This window comes from Juglans regia, chromosome 2 (genome assembly GCF_001411555.2).
Source record: "Juglans regia cultivar Chandler chromosome 2, Walnut 2.0, whole genome shotgun sequence".
Lineage (NCBI taxonomy): Eukaryota > Viridiplantae > Streptophyta > Magnoliopsida > Fagales > Juglandaceae > Juglans > Juglans regia.
Window position 1 is genome coordinate 36469903 of NC_049902.1, and position 20029 is coordinate 36489931.

At 36.5% G+C, this 20029-nt stretch overlaps 4 protein-coding genes across 5 annotated transcripts; 2 read left to right on the plus strand and 2 right to left on the minus strand.

Moving 5' to 3' along the window:
• Window positions 1-44: 44 nt before the first annotated feature.
• LOC108984511 (aspartate carbamoyltransferase 2, chloroplastic) lies at window positions 45-4573 on the plus strand. 2 transcript variants are annotated; one of them, XM_018956495.2, is made up of 6 exons: window positions 45-199; window positions 1999-2587; window positions 2669-2808; window positions 3574-3747; window positions 3945-4181; window positions 4293-4573. In XM_018956495.2, exons 2-6 carry the CDS (start codon window positions 2050-2052, stop codon window positions 4398-4400), a joined length of 1197 nt encoding a protein of 398 aa, XP_018812040.1. In that variant the 5' UTR covers window positions 45-199; window positions 1999-2049; the 3' UTR covers window positions 4401-4573. The 2 variants fall into 2 exon arrangements, with proteins under 2 accessions (XP_018812040.1, XP_018812047.1); XM_018956502.2 differs by lacking the exon at window positions 45-199 and adding an exon at window positions 1582-1684.
• Window positions 4574-7339: 2766 nt separating this feature from the next.
• LOC108983399 lies at window positions 7340-8204 on the plus strand. The gene is made up of 2 exons (XM_018955012.2): window positions 7340-7512; window positions 7721-8204. Exons 1-2 carry the CDS (start codon window positions 7414-7416, stop codon window positions 8030-8032), a joined length of 411 nt encoding a protein of 136 aa, XP_018810557.1. The 5' UTR covers window positions 7340-7413; the 3' UTR covers window positions 8033-8204.
• A 3230-nt stretch (window positions 8205-11434) lies between these two features.
• Window positions 11435-13868, minus strand: LOC108984524 (endoglucanase 11-like). The gene is made up of 5 exons (XM_018956521.2): window positions 13629-13868; window positions 13290-13502; window positions 12777-12977; window positions 12338-12592; window positions 11435-12244 (listed from the first exon to the last, which is right to left on the minus strand). The coding sequence occupies exons 1-5, from the start codon at window positions 13863-13865 to the stop codon at window positions 11588-11590; spliced, it is 1563 nt and encodes a 520-aa protein (XP_018812066.1). The 5' UTR covers window positions 13866-13868; the 3' UTR covers window positions 11435-11587.
• Window positions 13869-15194: 1326 nt separating this feature from the next.
• LOC108984556 (small ubiquitin-related modifier 1) lies at window positions 15195-18040 on the minus strand. The gene is made up of 3 exons (XM_018956559.2): window positions 17732-18040; window positions 15592-15741; window positions 15195-15486 (listed from the first exon to the last, which is right to left on the minus strand). The coding sequence occupies exons 1-3, from the start codon at window positions 17810-17812 to the stop codon at window positions 15421-15423; spliced, it is 297 nt and encodes a 98-aa protein (XP_018812104.1). The 5' UTR covers window positions 17813-18040; the 3' UTR covers window positions 15195-15420.
• Between the last annotated feature and the right edge of the window lie 1989 nt (window positions 18041-20029).

Sequence of the window (20029 nt, forward strand, 5' to 3'; positions counted from 1 at the left end):
CGAATATCACTATATATAAATTTGGTTAAAGCTTTCGTAATTTTATTTTCGTTTCATTTTGTTTATTTTATTAATTTTCTAAAAATCTCACTCCAAAACCATATCTGTTTCTCGGAGCTAAATATTTTCGTGGCAAACAGACAGCTCTCTCGGGAAGGTTTTTGCTGCTGTGACCGTTCTCCTCTTTCTTCCTTCTCCTGTACGTAAATCCAAACTCAATCCCTCTATTTTTTATTTAATCATTTTGTTATTTCTCAGTATCTCTACTATATTAATATTTGTTTCAAATATCCAAAAGCCATACTCTCTCTCAGTTTCGTCTTCGGTTTCCTAACACTCCGTTCGGTTGCCGAGGAAACGATTGTATATTTGTGTACTTCTCCTTGTTTTTGGTGGCCGGAGATTACTGCAGAACTCTGAAGTCCTCATTTTGTCATCGGATCTTTTCTTGTAGTTTTATTCATTTTCTTATTAATCAAACAGGTTTAATTTTTACAAGTTTTGGTACTGAGAAGATTTGTCAGTATCGTTATTCCTTCCTTAGTTTTATTATTATTTTTATTTTTATTTTTATTTTTTGGGAATAATCCTTTTTATTGAATGATCCGGGCCAATATTTAATCGTGAATAGTATGCGCAGACCTGATGAAAAGATGTTTGTTTATCTTCGCTTTTTTTCCCTTTTGCTTTTCGGCCTTTTGGTTTGGCTTCAATTTATTTATTTTTTATTTTTTATTTTTAATGTTTAAGAGGAATCTGATGTTCAAGTTTGAGCTTTATATTAGGGATTTCGTCATTATGCCGTGGAACAAATATGCTTGATCTCTGTAGTGTAGGTACTACGAAGACTTTAAACTAGTCAGGGCAAATGTTCAATCTAGCAAATGAAATCAATTGAGACTGGTATTCTGAGTTTGTATTCAGAGTGGATTTTGTCATGACCCAGCCCAAAGACTAGGCCCAATATCCGTTTAAGCCCAGCCGGCCCAGGAAATAAAAGACGGAGAACGAAACCACGCTGTTTTGTACAAGTGATGAACAGCCCCCGCGCCTCTCTCTCTCTCTCGCTCTTACTCTCTCCGCTCCTCCCTCTCTCTTCCAGTAGCCCTCTTTCTCCGTCCGTCCCGCTCTCTCATTCTGTGAGTTTCTGCTGCCCAAGCTCAACGCTATGCTCCCTTCATTTCCTCGACGTCCGACCACAAGTCCACGCCTATAACCTCTATGAGCTTCTCTCCCTCCCTCAGCCTCTTTCTCTCTCTCAGTCGTTCTCTCTCTCGTTGCCGCCCACCTCTCTCTCTAAAACTCTCAGCGGTCGCTCACCACTGGGCTACCGCCAACAGCGCCTCCCACAACAGCTCGCCATTCAACCCTCTTCAGCCTTCCACGCCAAAGACATCAGAATACACCCACACTCACGCCACACCGCCCGTCGTGCACTGTCCCGTTTGTCGTCTGTTGCAGCACCCCGACACAGGTAAATCTCGTCCGTGTCTGCTTCTCTCTCCGTCACTCTCTCGGTCTCTCATACCGTTTCCTCCTCTGTCGCTCGCTTCTATCCCTGCATCCTGCCAATCTCCCACTTTCCACAACGGCCGCCGTATTGCACAGCCCCCGTTCGAAGTGCCGCCAACGAATCTGACGTAGCAGCCCCACGCATCGTTGCCGTGAACAAACCGCCGGGCTTGTAAGCTTACTCTTACCCGCCCTGTCTCTGTCTCGTTATTTTCCTCTCTCAATTCCTCTCTCTATCTAACGGGTTTCACTTCGATTCTACTGTTCACAGAATGTAATGTATCATTAAATGAGAGAAGTTTGATTTCCATGTTGGATTCTACCTTTTCTTTTTCGATATTGCAATTACTTGTGAAATATTCTAAAGTGCTTATTAATCAACGTGTTGTAATTCAAATGCCTCGTTGAATTTAATTCAGATCGTGTTGTATTTTATTATTATTTTTCTCTGTTCTAACTTAATATTGTTGTTGTTTGTAATTACAGGGTTCCAAAGTTCTTGAAACCGTACCTAATAGACTGACTCTGTGAAGTGGAATGGCTATTTCATCTTCGTTTTTCGCATGTTCATTGCAGGGGAGCGTGGCTGCTCCCAAAACATTAAATTGGTACAAAGAGCTTTCGTGCAATCCTTCAAATCTTTTCTTCAAGCAATCAGGATGCATCAAGTCAATGTATCAGTCACATTCGAGGTTATTACCCCATAGTATACTATCAAAATGGGAACAAACTGACCGATTCGACAGAATCCAGTGCCATTCATTGGAAGTTGAGACTGCACCTTCTTTTTCCATAGGGAAGAAATTTCAACTTGATGATATAATTGAAGCCCAACAATTTAATAGGGATATTCTCAGTGCCATATTTGAAGTTGCGAATGACATGGAGAAGATAGAAAATAATTATCCCGGAAGCCAAATCCTTAAGGGTTATCTTATGGCTACTCTCTTTTACGAGCCATCCACTAGGACTAGGCTTTCATTTGAGTCTGCCATGAAACGGTTAGGTGGGGAAGTTTTGACAACAGAAAATGCACGGGAGTTTTCATCAGCAGCTAAAGGTGAAACACTTGAAGGTAAGTCTTTTCACGTGCTTGATCAATTTCCTAGTGGTTGGTTGCTGCATTTTGATTGTGATATAGGAGTTTGATTTGCAGATACTATAAGGACAGTTGAGGGTTATTCTGATATAATTGTGATGCGGCACTTTGAAAGTGGTGCTGCCAAAAGAGCAGCAGCTATAGCTGGCATTCCTATTATTAATGCTGGCGATGGTCCTGGGCAACATCCTACACAGGTATGCCAAATGCTGTTCTTAGTTATGATACTGAATTTTTTTTTTTTTGATAGTCTGTAAATTCCTTAGAACAGTCTATAAGCAGATTGTGTTGGGAGAAAAGAAAAATCAAATGCATAAGTAGGAAACTGGAGACGAAATGTTGCCTTCGGTGAGAGCGTTTTCCATGAGCATTGTCCAATTTGCTACTTATATTCTGTAATAAAGGGGCATTTTGTTCTTTTCATACAAAGAATAGTTATACACCACAGGTGTTTATTAATGCAGAATTGCTATTCCAATACATATACAAACGTGAAGATCAGCATAGAACCTGTACACCAGATCAATACACATCTATCTGTTTCAGCTTAGTTGCTCTACATGTACGGACAGTTGAAACTTAAGTCTATTGATGAAGAATGAACATCTTTTTTCTTTGATATAATGAGCACCATATACTGGGAACGGTTTGGTAATATGTTTTTATTTAATCTTCTCTTGATATATGATGTGGGTGGTAAGCAGCATCTTGCATCCAAGGCATGCTGCAAAACACAATATGTTGTGTTCATCTGCAAGTATTTTCATAAACCATTATAGTAATGATTGGTTTTCTGTCATGGTGAATTTAATTATGTCTTTTACATTCTAATCTGGAGGCACGATGATGTTCTATATCTGCATTTGACGATTATTTATCACTTCACACTTTTTGATTGCTGGTAGCAAGTTTCACAAATGGTTTTGTTCAAAGATCTTTCCCTGCTTTTGTGTGCTATGCAGGCTCTTTTGGATGTCTATACTATTGAAAGAGAGGTAGGAAAACTAGATGGCATCAAAGTTGCGCTAGTGGGTGACCTTGCCAATGGAAGGACTGTCCGCTCACTTGCTTACTTGCTTGCCAAGTACCAAGATGTGAGGATTTACTTTGTCTCTCCCGATGTGGTAGAAATGAAGGTCAGTGTTGATGCAATTGTCTCTCAAATTCACCTATTGGTATTCCATGTTTCATGGAATGATCTCAAACGAGTGCTAATCGGTGAAGAAATTCTTGCTGCGAATTTCAAGTTTTGTTGATTTAGGCAAACGAGAAGTCAAAAAAATTAAAGAAAAAATTAGTGTTTAGGTCTCTGAATATGTTCATTTCGTTTCAGGATGATATAAAAGCCTACTTGACATCTCAGGGAGTGGAGTGGGAAGAAAGCTCTGATTTAATGGAAGTGGCTTCTGAGTGTGATGTAGTGTATCAAACTCGTATTCAGAAAGAAAGGTTTGGAGAGAGACTCGACCTCTATGAAGAAGCTCGAGGCAAGTACATCGTTGATCAGGCTGTCTTGGATGTTATGCAGAAGCATGCTGTGGTCATGCATCCTCTCCCCAGGCTTGATGAGGTAATCACTCGATGTTTTAAGTGACATTGACATGTTTTTTTGTGATCGTCAACATTAAGTTCTTCGCATGTATTTTACTGGTTTATCTAGACTTGTCATTAATTTGTGCAGATTACTGTGGAAGTTGATAGGGATCCAAGGGCTGCTTATTTTAGACAAGCAAAGAATGGTCTCTATATTCGGATGGCGCTCTTGAAACTCTTACTTCTTGGGTGGTAAAGATGCCTTCACATACATTCTCGAATTCTGACTCGAAAAGCTTAGGTTTCATGGTTTAATTTCGTTTGAAGATTAAAAAAAATTAAATCATGTTCGAACGAGTTATGATTGCCGAAGCTGCGAGGATTAATTGGGTTTGGACGAGTGAACTTAAGGAAGGTTTTTCCTGTTTTTGAGGTTTTGTGAGAATTCTTTGCATTTTATTCTAGTCCCATGAAATTTAAAAAAATGAAACAAAATCGAATTGGATACCAGAAAGGTAAAACACTACAGCCACACAGAGTTGACTGCCCACCTAATGTTAGGATAGTGATAGGATTACTACCCTATTACTATTCATCTACTATCTAAGTGTATTTCAAATTTTTTTATTTTTTTATCATTTTATTTGAAGTATTTATTTAACATTCTTAATCACTAAGAAAGAATTAAAAAATATATATAGCTTTACTAATACACACTTCCTTAATCATTAAGTAAAATAAAAAATTAAATATAAAAAATGTAGTAGATGGCTAGTAGTAGAGTAGTAACTTTATCATTATTTGTTCGGATAAACCTATGCAACGTGTGCGTGTATAAAGGACAATACGACACAAAGGGTTGGATAGAAAAATGAATCATTATAATTTTTTTAAAATTTTATATAAAATATAATAAATAATTTAATTTTTTTAATTTTTTTAAAATTTTTAAATAATAATAATATTAAAAAATAATATTATATTCAATTCATAAAAAATTATCTCATCTGATCTCACTATTCAAACGAGCCAAATTTGTATCCCAAATATGCATATCAGTGTAAATAATTTTTTTTTTCTTTTAAGCATTTTTTAAATATCTTTAACTTTTTTAAAAAATAATATAAATTTACCAATATTTTTTTAATTATTAAGAAAAAAGAAATAATAAAAATAAAATAAAATATATGAATGGGTACATTTGAGGTTAGGACCCACATCATAGCCCGAGAACTCGAGAACAACAATATCCCTCGTTGAAGTGGGCATGCTGTTGTGTTTTCTTAGAGTTCTGTTATATATAGTTACTTTTATATATTTTTTGTATATTCTATTGATGTGATTGACTAAATCAATTATTTTATATTAACAAAAAGTGATGAAACCAATCATATCAGTGTAGTGCTCAAAGGATACACAAAAGTGACTGTACATAGAGTTTTTGGTTTTCATATGCCTTCTCTTATGATTTTGCTATTGTTTTAATTTAATTTCAATCTTGAAAGAGTCTTCCTGCTTTTTGCCGAAGGCCACATATTATACACGACTTAATTTAACACCATCCTGAAAGGAATAAAATATACACAGCCTAAAGTAAGCCTATAGTCTTGCCCAATGAGAATGTCTCACTACTAAAAGACAAAAGAAGATGGAGGAAGGGGAGACAAAGAGGAGACAAATGTGTCAGGATAAAGGGAAGGTGGACATTGAAAAGAAAAGAAGAAAACAGAAAGTAAATGAAGATGTTAAACAAGTAAGGGAAGGCGGTCAATCCTCACCACTCCCAAGGGGTTGGCGAAAATATGAGGGATATAAAAGGAAATGGCTAGACCACTCCAGGGGGACTTCTTCGACCTCGACTTCTGCTTCAGTTTCTTCAACTTTAGGAGAGGAGCTCTAGCGACAAGATCTCTACCAAAAAAATATAGCTTTCTCCGTTGTACAGAGAGTATGAGAGATCATGAAAGATTGTAAATAAACATATTATACTAGACTCTCCCTTTCCCAAAAACCCCTGTGGACCTAGGCAATATGCCGAACCACATAAATATGTGTGTCCATCTCACTTTTACATTCTCACTATTTATTTTTCATTCACTGTCATAAACATACGTATAGGCACACTAAACCACACCGGGGGCTCCAAAATACACAGATCGAGGTCCAAATCGTCATAGCGGGCCGTAAATGACTATTTCTCCCCTTTTAGGTTGTTGTGCAATTTTTGGCATTAATAGTTAGTGCCATCTGTGGGATCTGAGTTGCTTTCACACCGGAAGCGAAAGAATGACGATTTTCTAGCGCGCTAAAATCACTGAACGAGCATATGAAGTTTTTCCAGATAAGTGTTCTCAAACTTTTGGCTTTTATTTTTATGAAAAATACTGCTGTAGCAAATGAGCAAGTGAATCTTCGCTCACCTAGTCGGTTAAGGAAAGGTGATCAATCCTTACCACTCCTTAGTGGCACACGAAAAGAGGAGAGATATAAAAGGAAAAGGCTAGACCACTCCAAGGGACTTCTTTGACCTCGACTTCTGCTTCAGCTTCTTCAATCTCAGGAGAGGAGCTTTAGCGATAAGATCTCTGCCAGAAAAATAGAGCTCTAATCTCCATTGTACAGAAAGTATGAGAGACTGTAAATAAGCTTATTATAGTGGATTGTCTCCTTCCCAAAACCTTCATGGACGTAGACAATATGTCAAACCATGTAAATCTGTGTGTTCATCTCACTTTTACATTTTCAGTAATTATTTTTCATTCACTGTCATAAACGTAAGCACAGTCACACCAGAGCACACTGGGGGCTCTCGACTATACCAATCGAGATCCAAATTATCATAATGGACCGAGAATGACTATTTCTATCCCTTTCAAACTCTACCCAAAGCATAAATTTATTGGGTAAATTAATGGTCTTTATAGCCCTTGGAAGTTTGCAAGAGAGGCCCAGCCGGAAAAAGGTCAAGGAGGGGACCTGAGGAAGGAGACATAATGTAGAACCTTTAATTTATGCCTATCTGACAAATACAAAAATAATTGCATGCCTTTGTCGAAATGGCAAATCTATTCAGCACCACGTTGCTAGTGAAGGCTGAAGCACCAGCGAATGAAGCCACGTCACACGAATGCCACATGCGGCATGCCCACATGATCTCTGAACTATATTATACATACATCACATCCAATATTTCACTTTAGTCATCCACTAACGCGATTTCAGGAAAACTCTGCAATTATCTGAGTTTGTGTGCCTATAGGGTATCCGATATGGGTGGCCATCTCTTTCCCCTGATCAATACCTCCCTACGATCATCAGTATTCCTAGCCAAGCCCTTGACAGCATATGTCTACATGAAGTCCGTTAAGGTACGACGAATGTGCTCTATCTTTTCAATTTCCTTGCTAATTAATTACTCTTTGCTCGGATTTTTTTAATATTGATAGTGTAAATTAAGGCGCCTAATGTATATATGGCGGTTAATTATTTGTTAATATCATCTGCTATACCATCTCGGAATCTCATCCTGGATTGATCGAAGTACTGTGTTAAGTATGATCGAACGTACGTTTTCAGAGTTATAGCCAAGCAAGCTGCAAGGAAAGCCATATCCGTGAATCAGCAGATCAAGAGAGAGCGCCTTCGACTGCTCAAGAGTTTAAAAAGATTGCTGAGGAGAAGCTGCGGGAGGCCGATCGCGAGCAAGGTATGGCTAGTCAGACGGCTGACAAGGCATTTGATGCTATGGAAGAGGCTACTTTGGGAGACTCGAAACTTGAATCTGTGAAGCGTAGGTCGGAGGAACACGAAGATGGGGCTCATGATTACCGAAGGAGAGGGGATGAAGAGCCGCCAGAGGGAGTTAAAGCATTTTCTAATAAAGCCTAGCGACTTGGGCTACAATGTCTAAATAAAAATAAAAACAAGATCCTGATGCAGGGTTTTGAGAACTTTTTTGTGTTTTTCTTTTATTCATGTCTGAAGACTTGGGGTGCCAAAGTAATGCATGGATTTGAATAGGAAAATAATATATATAGTTGACGTAGATATGAAATATTAATTAGTTGATTTTTGAAAATGATAATTATCGTGTTGATTTTAGTTTTTATTTGGGGTTTTTACAATGAATCACTGATGTATAATTATAAGAAAATTATATATAAGAATACTATATAAGACTTCAAATTTTATTTTAAATAAATATAATTATCGAAACCCTATTAATTAATTAGCATTTGCAGCCCTTTTTTTTACTTGTCGACGACCCGATTTTCACGTACGTTGAAGAAATCGCGATATCAAGTTGATCAACTATAACAAAATTATAATTATTAAGAAGTATATGTAAGCTAGCTATTGGGAAGTTTATAATACGATATTGAGAATATTATTAATTATATGGTGTGTTTTATATATAGAGTTAGTCTACATTCATCTTCCAAATAGGAATTGCTCATATAAGTTCATACAATTATGTTTAAAAAAAATTTAAAATTACAATAATATCCTTTTTAAAATAAATTTTTTTCATTTTATCCTCATTCATCAATGAGGTTGCACATGTAGTCTCTCACTCATGACTACAAATAGAATTTCTCATATATATGACTTTTTACATGCATGCACTAAGAGCATTGACATTGGTTTGATCAAATTTATCTTTAAAATTTGATGAAAAATATATATTTTTCATAAATTTAAAATCTCCCTAACCACAACTTCATATTGGATTAACCATTGAATTAGTCAAAATAATAATATAATATTATTTTTTAATAATAATTTTTTTAATTTTTTTTTTCATATTTTACAATTACACTAACTATATGTTAATTAATAATTTAATTTGATATTTAAATTATTATTTCCCAACTTAAATATATTGTGGCTCAAAACAAGTCAAACATGACATATATCTAGCAAACGGCACTGGAAACCCTAATCTAGCAAAATTTGCGTTCTTCGCTCAAGCGGCATATTAAGCACGCATCGAGTGAACGACCAAAACAACATTGGGTCGAGTGGGGCTCGAGCGAACACTAGGATTTATGTCTCGCTCGAGCTTACTATCGTTCGAGACTTGAGCGAACTCACGAGTTGAGCTTCGTTCGAGCGCACGTCAAACAGACACTCTGTTTCTCGATTTTTAGCTCAAGAAAAGTCTCCACATACATCCCAACATGTACATAGTGACACCAAGAATCTAACGTGATTTGGCAACTGCTTACGTCTACAGAAAAGAGCTTCACTAATAAATAGTGGAACACAAGAAAATATTATAGAGGAGGAGGGTCACACTCCACTCCACTCAACTCAACTCAACTCAACTCAACTCAGCTCAGCTCAACTCAACTCATATTTTTCTCTCAGAGCTCTCTTGTCTCTTTCTCTCTTTTCTCTTCTTCTTTGGTGTATCTGAGGCTCTCGCTAAGAGCCTCAATTTATAGGTGGACATACTATCTCTTCACTTACATGAATGCATTCAATTTTTAATTACCTGCTTAGCAGTTATTGTAGACTGCTTGACATGGACTTCAACAAGGAGGAGTATTAAAAGATGGCCGAGGAGAAGCTCTGGGAGGCGAAGCAAGCGGTTTCGCTGGCTGAAGTGTTTAAAAAGATGGAAGAGATTAAAATGGTGGCGGAGGAGAAGCTACGGGAGGCCAAGCAAGGAGTGGCGAGTCAGACGGTTGACAAGGTATTTGATGCGACAAGGTATTTGATGCTGTGGAAGAGGCAACTCTAGGTGATTCCAATCTTGAAACTGTGGAGTGTAAATAAATTTTTTTTTTTTTTTTTTTCAACTCAACACGGTGTGTTGAGGATGTAAGTTGATATTTTTCATTTCTCTAAATACATAGCGCGCGGAAGAGGGCTGATTATCGCAGGAGAGGGGATCACGAGCTCCAGGGAACTAAAGCATTTTCTAACAAAGCCTAATCGTTGGGCCTGCCGTTTCAATTTCTACATGATTTCCTGTGTAAAAATAAGTAGAGGCCATGGCCCAATAAACCTAATCACCTTTGGGCTATAATAATATCAGGCTTCAAGACGGAAACCTCGACCTCACCAAGGCCCAATGCCACTGTACAATAGCAACGATGTCTTTTAGTATAGCTCTGTACGACGCTGAGCTCTAATACTACTCACCCGATTGAAGCTGTGGGCTTTATAGAGCTGAGCAATTGAAGTTTTATTTTACATATATCTATCTATTAAATATTTATTTAAGAATTTTAAATTTAGATAAGAATTTCGAAAAATATTTTCGACTGTCATCTCTCAGCTTTTATTTCATGGGTATGTTTGGAGGCACCCATCATTATTTTATATTATCCTCGCAGCACTTCATTAACCATGACTGCTGGGCATCACGCTTTCTTCACCTTTCAAGCAATGTACTCTGTTCTGTACTCTTTAGAACCATTAAATTCTTGACAGTTCAAAGTTTGGCCTGAATACTGTCCAGCATAGGTCTGAGCTATCCAACAACCCTTTTGGGCTATTCAAGAGCGAGCTATGCCATACCAAGCAAAGACACATTGATTTGAGTATATGCTACATTTTTATAATATATGTATTCGCCATTTAATTTTGTTTGAAAATTCCAGTGAATAACAAACAGTAAATGTAACTATAAAATTCTTCACATCAATTATTATTTACTATCTCACACTCTACAATCTATAAAAAATAATTTTCATATATATATATATGTATGTGTGTTTGTGTGTTAGCACAGTACAACTAAAGATCTGCTTGCCATGTATGATATGACTATGAAAACGTTTAGCATAAATTTCAAATTTCTCGAAAACTTGATCTCTCTATATGAATAAAGTGCATGTAATCCTGCTTGATTGTCGTCTTGAATGACGATGGCTAATTTGCAGCCATTCATTGATAGCGTAATTTTGGATACGAGTTAGTGGATTTTCTGTTCCCCAGATTTGGCTTTTAGTACGATCAAAGAGCCGCGATTACAGCGACTCATGGAGTAAAGCATGACCCAAAATGTCCGTGAATATCACTTCTCTTTCCCATACTTTGGGATTCTTCGTATTACAAGTGTCGCAAAATGCGATTACTTTTTGTGTTGGTAGGTGTTGATCAATTTGACTCGTGATATGACTCAACCTCTGTTTATTTCCCCTCTCAACTTCATCTGTAAGAGTTCTCTTTTTGTTTCAAATTTTAAGACTTTTGTTTTAAATTTCATTAAGAGATTACAAAAGGTAAAACTTTTATGGATCCATGTAAAATGAAAGCAAGTCCACTTGATTGACCGATTGATTTTATTCATATTTGGTTGTATTTCTTTCTGTATAGATAAAATGGGTTATACAGGGGGCTACTACATCTCAATTAATTCAACCACCAAAACCAACTAATTAATTGATACCAAAATTCCCTGATCCCTAGAAAATTATAAATCCACTTTAGCTAGCTAGAAGTGAGTAGATTTGGATTATCAGAGAGATCAGTACCCTTCAGTCCATGCAGTTTGGCAAAAACTCCAACTACGGGGGCAACATTATAGGTGCATGCCTCCGTTTGTATGTAGTTTGACCTTTCATCCTTAAACCGGTCCTTGTTATCTGGCCCACCAACTAGGGCCCCCACGAGGGTGTTAGGGTTCGGATCGTGTCGTCCATACCAATTATCGTATCCTTGAGTGCATCCGATGAAACCTTGATTCCTTTTGTATGATTCAATAGATGCTCCCCTGTGATGCACTCTGTACGGGTAATTAGAGCCGTACCCAACCAAGTAACTCAAGGCCTTTGGATTAGAACCCAGGATGTAATCAACCTGTGATTTGGCGAAGGAGAAGATTTCCTGTGGGCCCAACACTCCATTATGGCAGTTGAGCTCCTGATTTGAGGTTCGGAGATAATCGGAGTATAGTGTGAGAAGAAATGCAGCTGTTGACACGTACTGCATGTTGTTCCATTGGCGGGTGTACAGTAGGCCTCCTGGGGTGCGTTGCACATTAGTCGCGTTGTTCATGTTTAGGCAAGCACATAGAAAGTGCTCGGCCTTTGAGCGGTACTGTTCCAGTACGTGCTTGTGTTTCTCGTGCTTTTTTTCCATCAGCAACTGAAAAATAAAGGGAAGTATTGCATTTTCAAGTTTGCATCGAAACTTGACAATGAGAGAGAGAGAGAGAGAGAGAGAGAGAGAGAGATTTACCATTGAAGCAATGATTTGAACACCAACATACTTGACATCCCAGCTAAACTCAGTCATGGCCCAAGTGATCCCACCAAAGGAATGTGCGTTCTCCAACACATAATTCAAATATTCTTCCTTGTCCGTGGCCTTGTACAGCCACAAAGCTGCCCACAACAACTCATCCATGTACCCACTCACAGACGAATAATACCCTTTTGAAACCTTAATACTTTCATCATACTTGCCTCTATACTTGTCACCAAACTCAAACAACTGCATGTAAATCACAGCCATTTTATTATAACTCTGACTAATATTTTAAAAATTAAAGAACAAGAATTAGTTAAACGCTTCCTCTACTAGCTTTAATTTGGTCACACCAATTAACTAATTAGCTAGTATACTCACCACACAGTATTCTTATATAGCAACACTCATTATCAACCTTAATAATTACCTGTTGGGCATGGTGTATCAGTAGGTGGGAATAATGTGGATTAGTTTTCCTAAACACCATTGAAGCTGCTGCCATTGCCGCTGCCGTCTCGCCGGCAATATCTGATCCGGGATTGTTAGCATCGACCTTGTAAGCTTGTCGCGAAGTTGTCATGTCCTCCGGCCGCTGCCAACAGTAGTGGTCGGTATCACCGTTACCCACCTGAGAAATAATCATATGCTAATGACCCATTAGGGAATACGTGACCAAAAGACATTTGTGTAATTAATAGGATAGTAAAACAATGGCAAACAAAAAGAAGAAAAAAACAATAGCAACCCCACATGTAACCGCGAGTGAGACGCGCGCTAATCACGGTACTAAAAGTATGTCCGCACGGAAATTTACAGGGACGCCAATGACTAACTGTTCTGTAATTCAATCAAGTTTTCGGCAATTCTGGAATAATATCTCATTCTCTACCCAAGCGCGTGATGTACATGTTCCAAATTTGAAAAGAAGTGCTTGAATTACCTGAGCCCATAAAACGTTCGGGTGAGTGTGGGCTTTGATGAAATAGTCCGTCCCCCACTTGATCGCCTCCAGCGCGTGCAGATACTCGCCGGCGCCGGCAATCTGTTCCCCATATTCAAGGACACTCCAGGACAGCATCGTTACAGTAAAAGCCATTGGCAGACCAAATTTAACATTGTCACCGGCATCGTAGTACCCTCCCACCAAGTCCACCTGACGAAGAACAAAAACAGAACAAACCAAAAGGAAGGTCATGAGAACAGATACTATTACTGTATAAAGAAGAGTTTAAAACAATGTAAGTTTAGCAATCAGGGTTGGGGTAGGAAGGGACTTAACCCCTTGTTCAAGACCATCAGTAAGGCCAGAATGATGGCGCCAAGAGACTCGTTGGTTGTGCGGTAATCTGCCGGAACGTTGGGATTCGAAGTAGAGGAGACTCTTGGAAAGAGCTTCGCCGTAGTCGAAAGACAGACAGGAGGAGGGAAAGAGGGAAAAGATTGAGAGCAGAACGAAACAACGATGAAGAAACTTGGAATGTTTTTTAAAAACGCCTTCTTGCTTATTGTCCTCCATCAATGCATGAGTCTCTCTCTCTGTCTCTCCATCCATCTGTGTTGATATATAGGTTCATGGCACTTTACTCGTGAGTGGGTACTACTATGACACTTGGTAGTCAGATGAGCTAAAGTCATAATTGTGGCTAATGATGAGAATCTAAAAAGGTCTAAAACAAACAAATTAACTTGATATGTATGGAAGGTTGTTCCAGTACAGATTTTCTAATTACTATTCCTTTTTAATGACTTGAAACGGGCAAATTGGTCAACCACTTAGTTCAAAACAAAACTTAATTAGCAGGTCAAGTGATGCTGAATTTGAATGAATCTACATATGATATGAGTACTGCAGAAGGATCATTAGTTTTGGAAATGTAAACAAATCCATTGCCCTTCAGTACTGTCTGAATTAATGCTTATCCTTTTGCATGGGACTGGAAATTAAATATTTTCTTTTCGACTTATTTTTATTTTCAACCTTTTTGTTCAAGTTTAAGCTCGCACTTTCAAAAGTAGTCGGAATTTTGTTTTCCAACATTAATGCCAATAAGAAAAATAAGAGTCCCCGCCCGCCTCTATATTTAATAAGATATATTAAATGAATATCTTACATTTAACATTGGTGTGTGATTTGTTGCGAGAAATCATTTGCAAAAAGACTTTTCATTTTTGTATAATCTAGAAGAAAATAATTTCAATCAACCAACGTTATCACGTAATTTAATTAAAAATAAATCTAATTTTATAAAAATTAACATTCTTTTACTCTTTGAGTCAATTTTTATAAAATTAAATTTATTTTTAATTAAATTACATGATTATATTGATTGATTAAATTTATTTTCTTCTAGATTATACAAAAATATCATATTTTCAGATTTATAATCCATATTCAAATAACAAAAAGGCAGAAAAATGGTAATGTAGTAAAGTAATAGTAAATGAAGTGTAAGGATATTAATTTTCATATGGTAATCCTGTAGCAACTGTCTTTGATAGGTAATGAAACGGCTACGTTCGATCGAGAAAAAAAAAAGTAGACTGCCTTTCCCAAACGTTCGATCCCAATCCCATCTTGTTCGGGATATTTAGCTCAGCTCGTAGATAAACTCTTGGGCCCTCATTAGCAAGGACGTACTTAATTACTGAAACAAGGGGATAGTGAGTTGACAGACGTATGTACATGGAAATATGCAAAAAGAAATTTCATACCATAACGTATCTCCAAGACTACAACCTCTGATTTTCTCATCTTTTGGAAGGAACTAAATGGCGTCCTTGATTGAATAAATATGTTCGGAAAGGTTCTACCACTATTGGATTTCAATGTCTATAATGCTGCGCGTAGAACCACATCGATAGTTTACAATTCAATCTTCGTCAGACAAGCACATGATGCACGAGGAAATAACCAAAAAAACACCATGAAATTAACAAGGCATATCCCACATCATAATTCAGAAAAGGCCTGTTGTTCAGGAGATAAATTGATGATTACAGTTCCCAACACTGTCTTCTAGATATGCTAATCTATTTATATTTCTCTGCTGCTAGACAAACGACCAGACAAACTAGGCAACAGCACCTCCTGTTTGGTGCAGCATGGCATCTATCTCGTCTCCATCCTCCATTTCCAGCTGCACAAACAAACATGAAAGTTTGAAACTGGGGGCTCAAACAATGGCATGCAGACAGTTGTGCACGCACATAAACATGCAACACACGCAATGAGAGAGAGAGACCTCATCTGGAGTCTGCTCTGCTCGGAGACGGCGGCCATCAAATAAGAATGCAATTGAGTTCAGCTCCACCGACTGGCGATCACAATAAGCATTCATAAGCTTCTTCAGTTGAGTGCTCCTCTTGATCCTGAAAAATACCTCATTTCCATCCTAATAAAAACATGATCAAAATTAGCATATAGAACTCGACCTATATGCAGATCTCCATGCCTTACCACTATACCATGGGTGCATCATTATACGGACAGATGGAGAATTAAACAGTGATTTGCGTTCTGGAGATAATAGAGTACAACTCTTTCTAAAGCACACTGATTTTTTAACCATCTATAGTTTTCCAAAAACCTTGCCCTGTTCATTCATTAAAAATTAACACTTAAAAGATAATTAAGTGACTTCCAGGGTAGAATAGAAAAGGTTCAGGCCTCGTTTGTTTTCGCAAATGAGATGAGATGAATTAAGATAAAAGTTAAAAATTGAATAAAATACTGTTACAATATAATTTTTTAATATTATTTTTATTTATAATTTGGAAAAATTGAATTATTTATTTTATTTTGTATAGAAATTTGAAAAAATTATAATGATTAGATAAGATGAATTGAGAAGTTTCCTGAAAACAAATGAGGCCTTTATAGACATTGCCTCGCACATCGAATAAAAATGTGTTCTGGTACTTAAGGCTACGTTTGGATGTTAAACTAAGCTGAGTTGAGATGATAAAATATTGTTAGAATATTATTTTTTAATATTATTATTATTTTGAGATTTAAAAAAGTTGAATTGTTTATTATATTTTCTGTTGGAATTTGAAAAAGTTGTAATGATGAATTGAGATGTAAATGTGAGTTTGGTAACCAAACGTATCTAAGAGCACAAGCATTGGTCTATGCATATACATATGCATATACAAAGTCATATATGCATAATATGACCCTAAAATCCTCTACATTGGCTTATGCATATCTAAATATTTAACTACCTATGAACAATGCTTATCCAAATTTGGATAACTACTATTCACCCAATAAATTATATTTTAATCATTATTTCTCTCTCCTCTCACTCTCTCTCTCTCACAATCATTTCTTTTTCTGTCTCCTTCAACAACACAACAAATCTTTACTTGCACATTTATTTTATTATTATAATATATTATATATATTTTTTTCATTTTATTATATTTTAATATAATATATAAAAAAATTATATCAATTATTATTATATTTGTATTATTAATGTCAAATATATGTAATGGATGCTAATTACAAAATATATATAAAAAAAATGATTTTAGCAAAAAATTAATAATAATAAAATAATAATATGTATAAGCTAATGTGAGAATTTTGCTTGAATAGCAAAGTAGATATGCAAAAGAAGTAATTTTGTATATGTATATGCATAGACCAATGCTAATACACTGAACCAAGAACATTCAAGAGCTGTCAAAATGCAGGTGCAAGCTTATGTGATACGAATCCCAGTGTTACTATTGCAGAATTTAACACTGATTTTTTACGTCAGTTGAAAGTACGATAAAGATCTTATGATATTCAAATAAAAAAGGAGGAAAATAGATCCCTTCAATCTACAATTTCTATGTATTGATACTGCCAACACAATAAAGATACCAAATCAAACAATAACAAGCATAAAGTATTTGAATTCTTTTAAATAAATGATTAACACCGATAAAAAAATAAAAATAAAAAATAAAAAATAAAATAAAATCTTGCAAGAATATAGCCGGATGAACAGTCTTAAGCAGGAGGCAAGATTGTACTTTGATAAACTCATCTTCTTCATTAATATTCAAGGGGGAGTACTGTGTGTCTAAAACAGGGCTCTAATAACCTATGTTTAGTTAAGAACAAATTCGCCCCCTTTTTTTAATATCTACCAAAATAGTTTTTTAAAAACAAATTATAACCCGAAAAGATTTATCCTTTTCTCTTTGCAAATTATAAATCTATTGAAAACAAATGCAAACAAGACGATACATCATACATGCAGATCTAACCCCCCCCCCCCAACCAAAAATAAATAAAAATAAAAGAAGGTGATGACATTTATAAAACAATATAAGAAGGGAAAAGGGAGAGATGTAATCGGAGAATAGAATGGAGGAGACAGAGACCTGGCCCTTGACTTTGAGGTTGATATGGGCCGACTGATCGGTGGGTTTCTTGTCCTCCTCCTGGTTTGTTACGCCCGACATTTTTCGGTTTCAATTTCCGATTTCTCGCTCTGATAAGTGAGTTGACTTGAGAGAGTCGACCACCACCAACTCCAATGGCTTCTCGCTTTCTCTCTCTCTCTCTCTCTCTCGCTCGCCGCCGACCCTTACTTTCAGTTTTCCAAAGCGAAGGCAGAATGAAACTGTGCGTGTGTTGTCTATGGGGAGGAAATCGACCGCTCAATATAGTTTGGTGGAGATTAATCGGACGACTCGCGCCACTTCTTGTGACGACGTCGCTTATGCTGCTTTCTTTGGAAAAGTCGTCGATTTAATTGGACGCATTTGTTTTCGTACCAAAAAACTGAATGGGCTGGCCCAAATCAATTCTTCAAGTTCATATTGGATCTAACTTCCTTTTTGCATCTGGGAATTCAATCGGACGTTTCAACGACAAAAAAGTGAAATACTTTATCGAATAAGCAGTAGAAAATCCAACACGTTGCCACATGCGGATGATTTTAAATTTGACATCGACATCTTTAAGCAATACTTACCGAAAAGAATGCAAATTGATAACATCGTATAATCTTGGCGGTCAAATTTTAATAAAAAGTGTAGAGCGTCAATTTTAATAATTTAAGATTACATTGTATCATATTTGCTAGTTGGCGATATGAATAGTGAAACTTTTGATGAGTCAAGGGTGAAAAATATAACTATTCCATAACAATTTTGCGGGTTTTGATTATCTTCCATCGTTTTCAAGCTAGAGTTGAGTCATTAGTTTCAACTTGAAAGAACAAAATAAAACAGCAAATTGCATGACATACAAATTGTTAATGTAAAAAACTTGTATAACTGTCCAGAATGGAATGAATAGTCATTCCTGACCCATAGTGGTGACTTGGGTCTCGATCGATGCCATCTAAAGTCCATGATGACAGTTTGGGGGTGTCGATATGGTACCAGTTTGAAGTCTTCCTATGCGGGGCAGTTAAAGGGCTTTCTTTGGCTCCTAGAACCAATTCAAGTTTACCATACGTACATCCATAATAATAAATAGAAAAATAATACTGTAAGGGTAAATAGAGATTGAGACACAGATTTACGTGATTCGACATAAAGCTTACTTCCATAAATCGTTTTGAAGGACAAATCTACTATAATAGGAGTATGGTCTCTTGTTTTTCTCTGTATAATGGAGGTCAAAGACCACTTTGCCTAGACAAAATAATATTTGGAGCTCTCATCCTGAGGTTAAAGATGATCCTCCTTTTTTTATCAGATAAAATCCCCTTTTATTTGAGGCCTTTGGGAGTGGCGAGAAACGACATCTTTATGTCTCCTCACCCCTTATGTGTTTGAATTCCATTCCTTAGCTTTCTCTTTTTTTCGCTAATTCTCTCTTTTTCTCTAACATCCTGCATTTTCTTTGTCTTGTCTCGTTCCTCCATTTTCCCACTTGCTTTCTACTAACAACCCCTACATGAGTTGGCCCTGGTAAATCTAGGGGTGGGCTTCGACTCCGTTGGAGTCGGAATGCCCACCTCCAACTGCAACTAGGGCTAAAGGTCAAAATGTGCTCCGACTCTGACTCTGATTAGATTTCAGAGTTCTAATCGGAGTTGATTTAATATAAAATAATATTATAAAATATTATAAAAAACAAAATAATGTAAAAAATTAATTAAAAAATCTAAAATACTATAAAAAAATAAGTTAAAAAACTAAAATTTAAATACAATGACTAAATCATGTACAATACAAAAATAGATGATTTAATATATGCAAATGATAAATTTAAATTTAAAACTACAAATTTGCAATAAATTTAAATTTATAGCACCAAATTATAAATAATGTCCTCTGTATTAGTAGAGACAATTCATGCATTTGAGTCGATGACTCGATGCTGATTTTCAATCTTCCTGCATGAAGTTTTATTGATCAAATGCACTATATTTTCTTTAGTCATTTAACTATAGACTGTTAAACCAGCAGCCAAGTGATATATGACATAAAATAGGACACATTATGAACTTACATCCACCTTTAACTATGACGAGTTTTGCATGATGGTAATCATTGTATTGAGTTTCTCACGAATAAATGGGGTCATCTCATGGTGCGTCCGTTTCAGTTATCCACAATTAGCCTGTAGGTTCTCACGATCATCGAAAACTTTAGTGAATTGTTTTCATGTCCACAACATTTTTTTACTAGATCGTGCTCATCGATCAGCCTTAGCATTCATCA

Excerpts from the sequence above, each read along its gene's own strand:
- LOC108984524 (XM_018956521.2), bottom strand. The coding sequence starts at position 13,865 with ATGGAGGACAATAAGCAAGAAGGCGTTTTTAAAAAACATTCCAAGTTT. Across the intron at positions 12,978-13,289 it reads CGAACGTTTTATGGGCTCAG|GTGGGTAACGGTGATACCGA; the intron begins GTAATTCAAGCA and ends ATTATTTCTCAG. Across the intron at positions 12,245-12,337 it reads TTCAAATCATTGCTTCAATG|TTGCTGATGGAAAAAAAGCA; the intron begins GTAAATCTCTCT and ends TTTATTTTTCAG.
- LOC108984556 (XM_018956559.2), bottom strand. The coding sequence starts at position 17,812 with ATGTCGGGCGTAACAAACCAGGAGGAGGACAAGAAACCCACCGATCAG. Across the intron at positions 15,742-17,731 it reads ACCTCAAAGTCAAGGGCCAG|GATGGAAATGAGGTATTTTT; the intron begins GTCTCTGTCTCC and ends TGTTTTTATTAG. Across the intron at positions 15,487-15,591 it reads CAGAGCAGACTCCAGATGAG|CTGGAAATGGAGGATGGAGA; the intron begins GTCTCTCTCTCT and ends TTGTTTGTGCAG.
- LOC108983399 (XM_018955012.2), top strand. The coding sequence starts at position 7,414 with ATGGGTGGCCATCTCTTTCCCCTGATCAATACCTCCCTACGATCATCA. Across the intron at positions 7,513-7,720 it reads TCTACATGAAGTCCGTTAAG|AGTTATAGCCAAGCAAGCTG; the intron begins GTACGACGAATG and ends GTACGTTTTCAG.
- LOC108984511 (XM_018956495.2), top strand. The coding sequence starts at position 2,050 with ATGGCTATTTCATCTTCGTTTTTCGCATGTTCATTGCAGGGGAGCGTG. Across the intron at positions 2,809-3,573 it reads CTGGGCAACATCCTACACAG|GCTCTTTTGGATGTCTATAC; the intron begins GTATGCCAAATG and ends TGTGCTATGCAG. Across the intron at positions 4,182-4,292 it reads CTCTCCCCAGGCTTGATGAG|ATTACTGTGGAAGTTGATAG; the intron begins GTAATCACTCGA and ends TAATTTGTGCAG.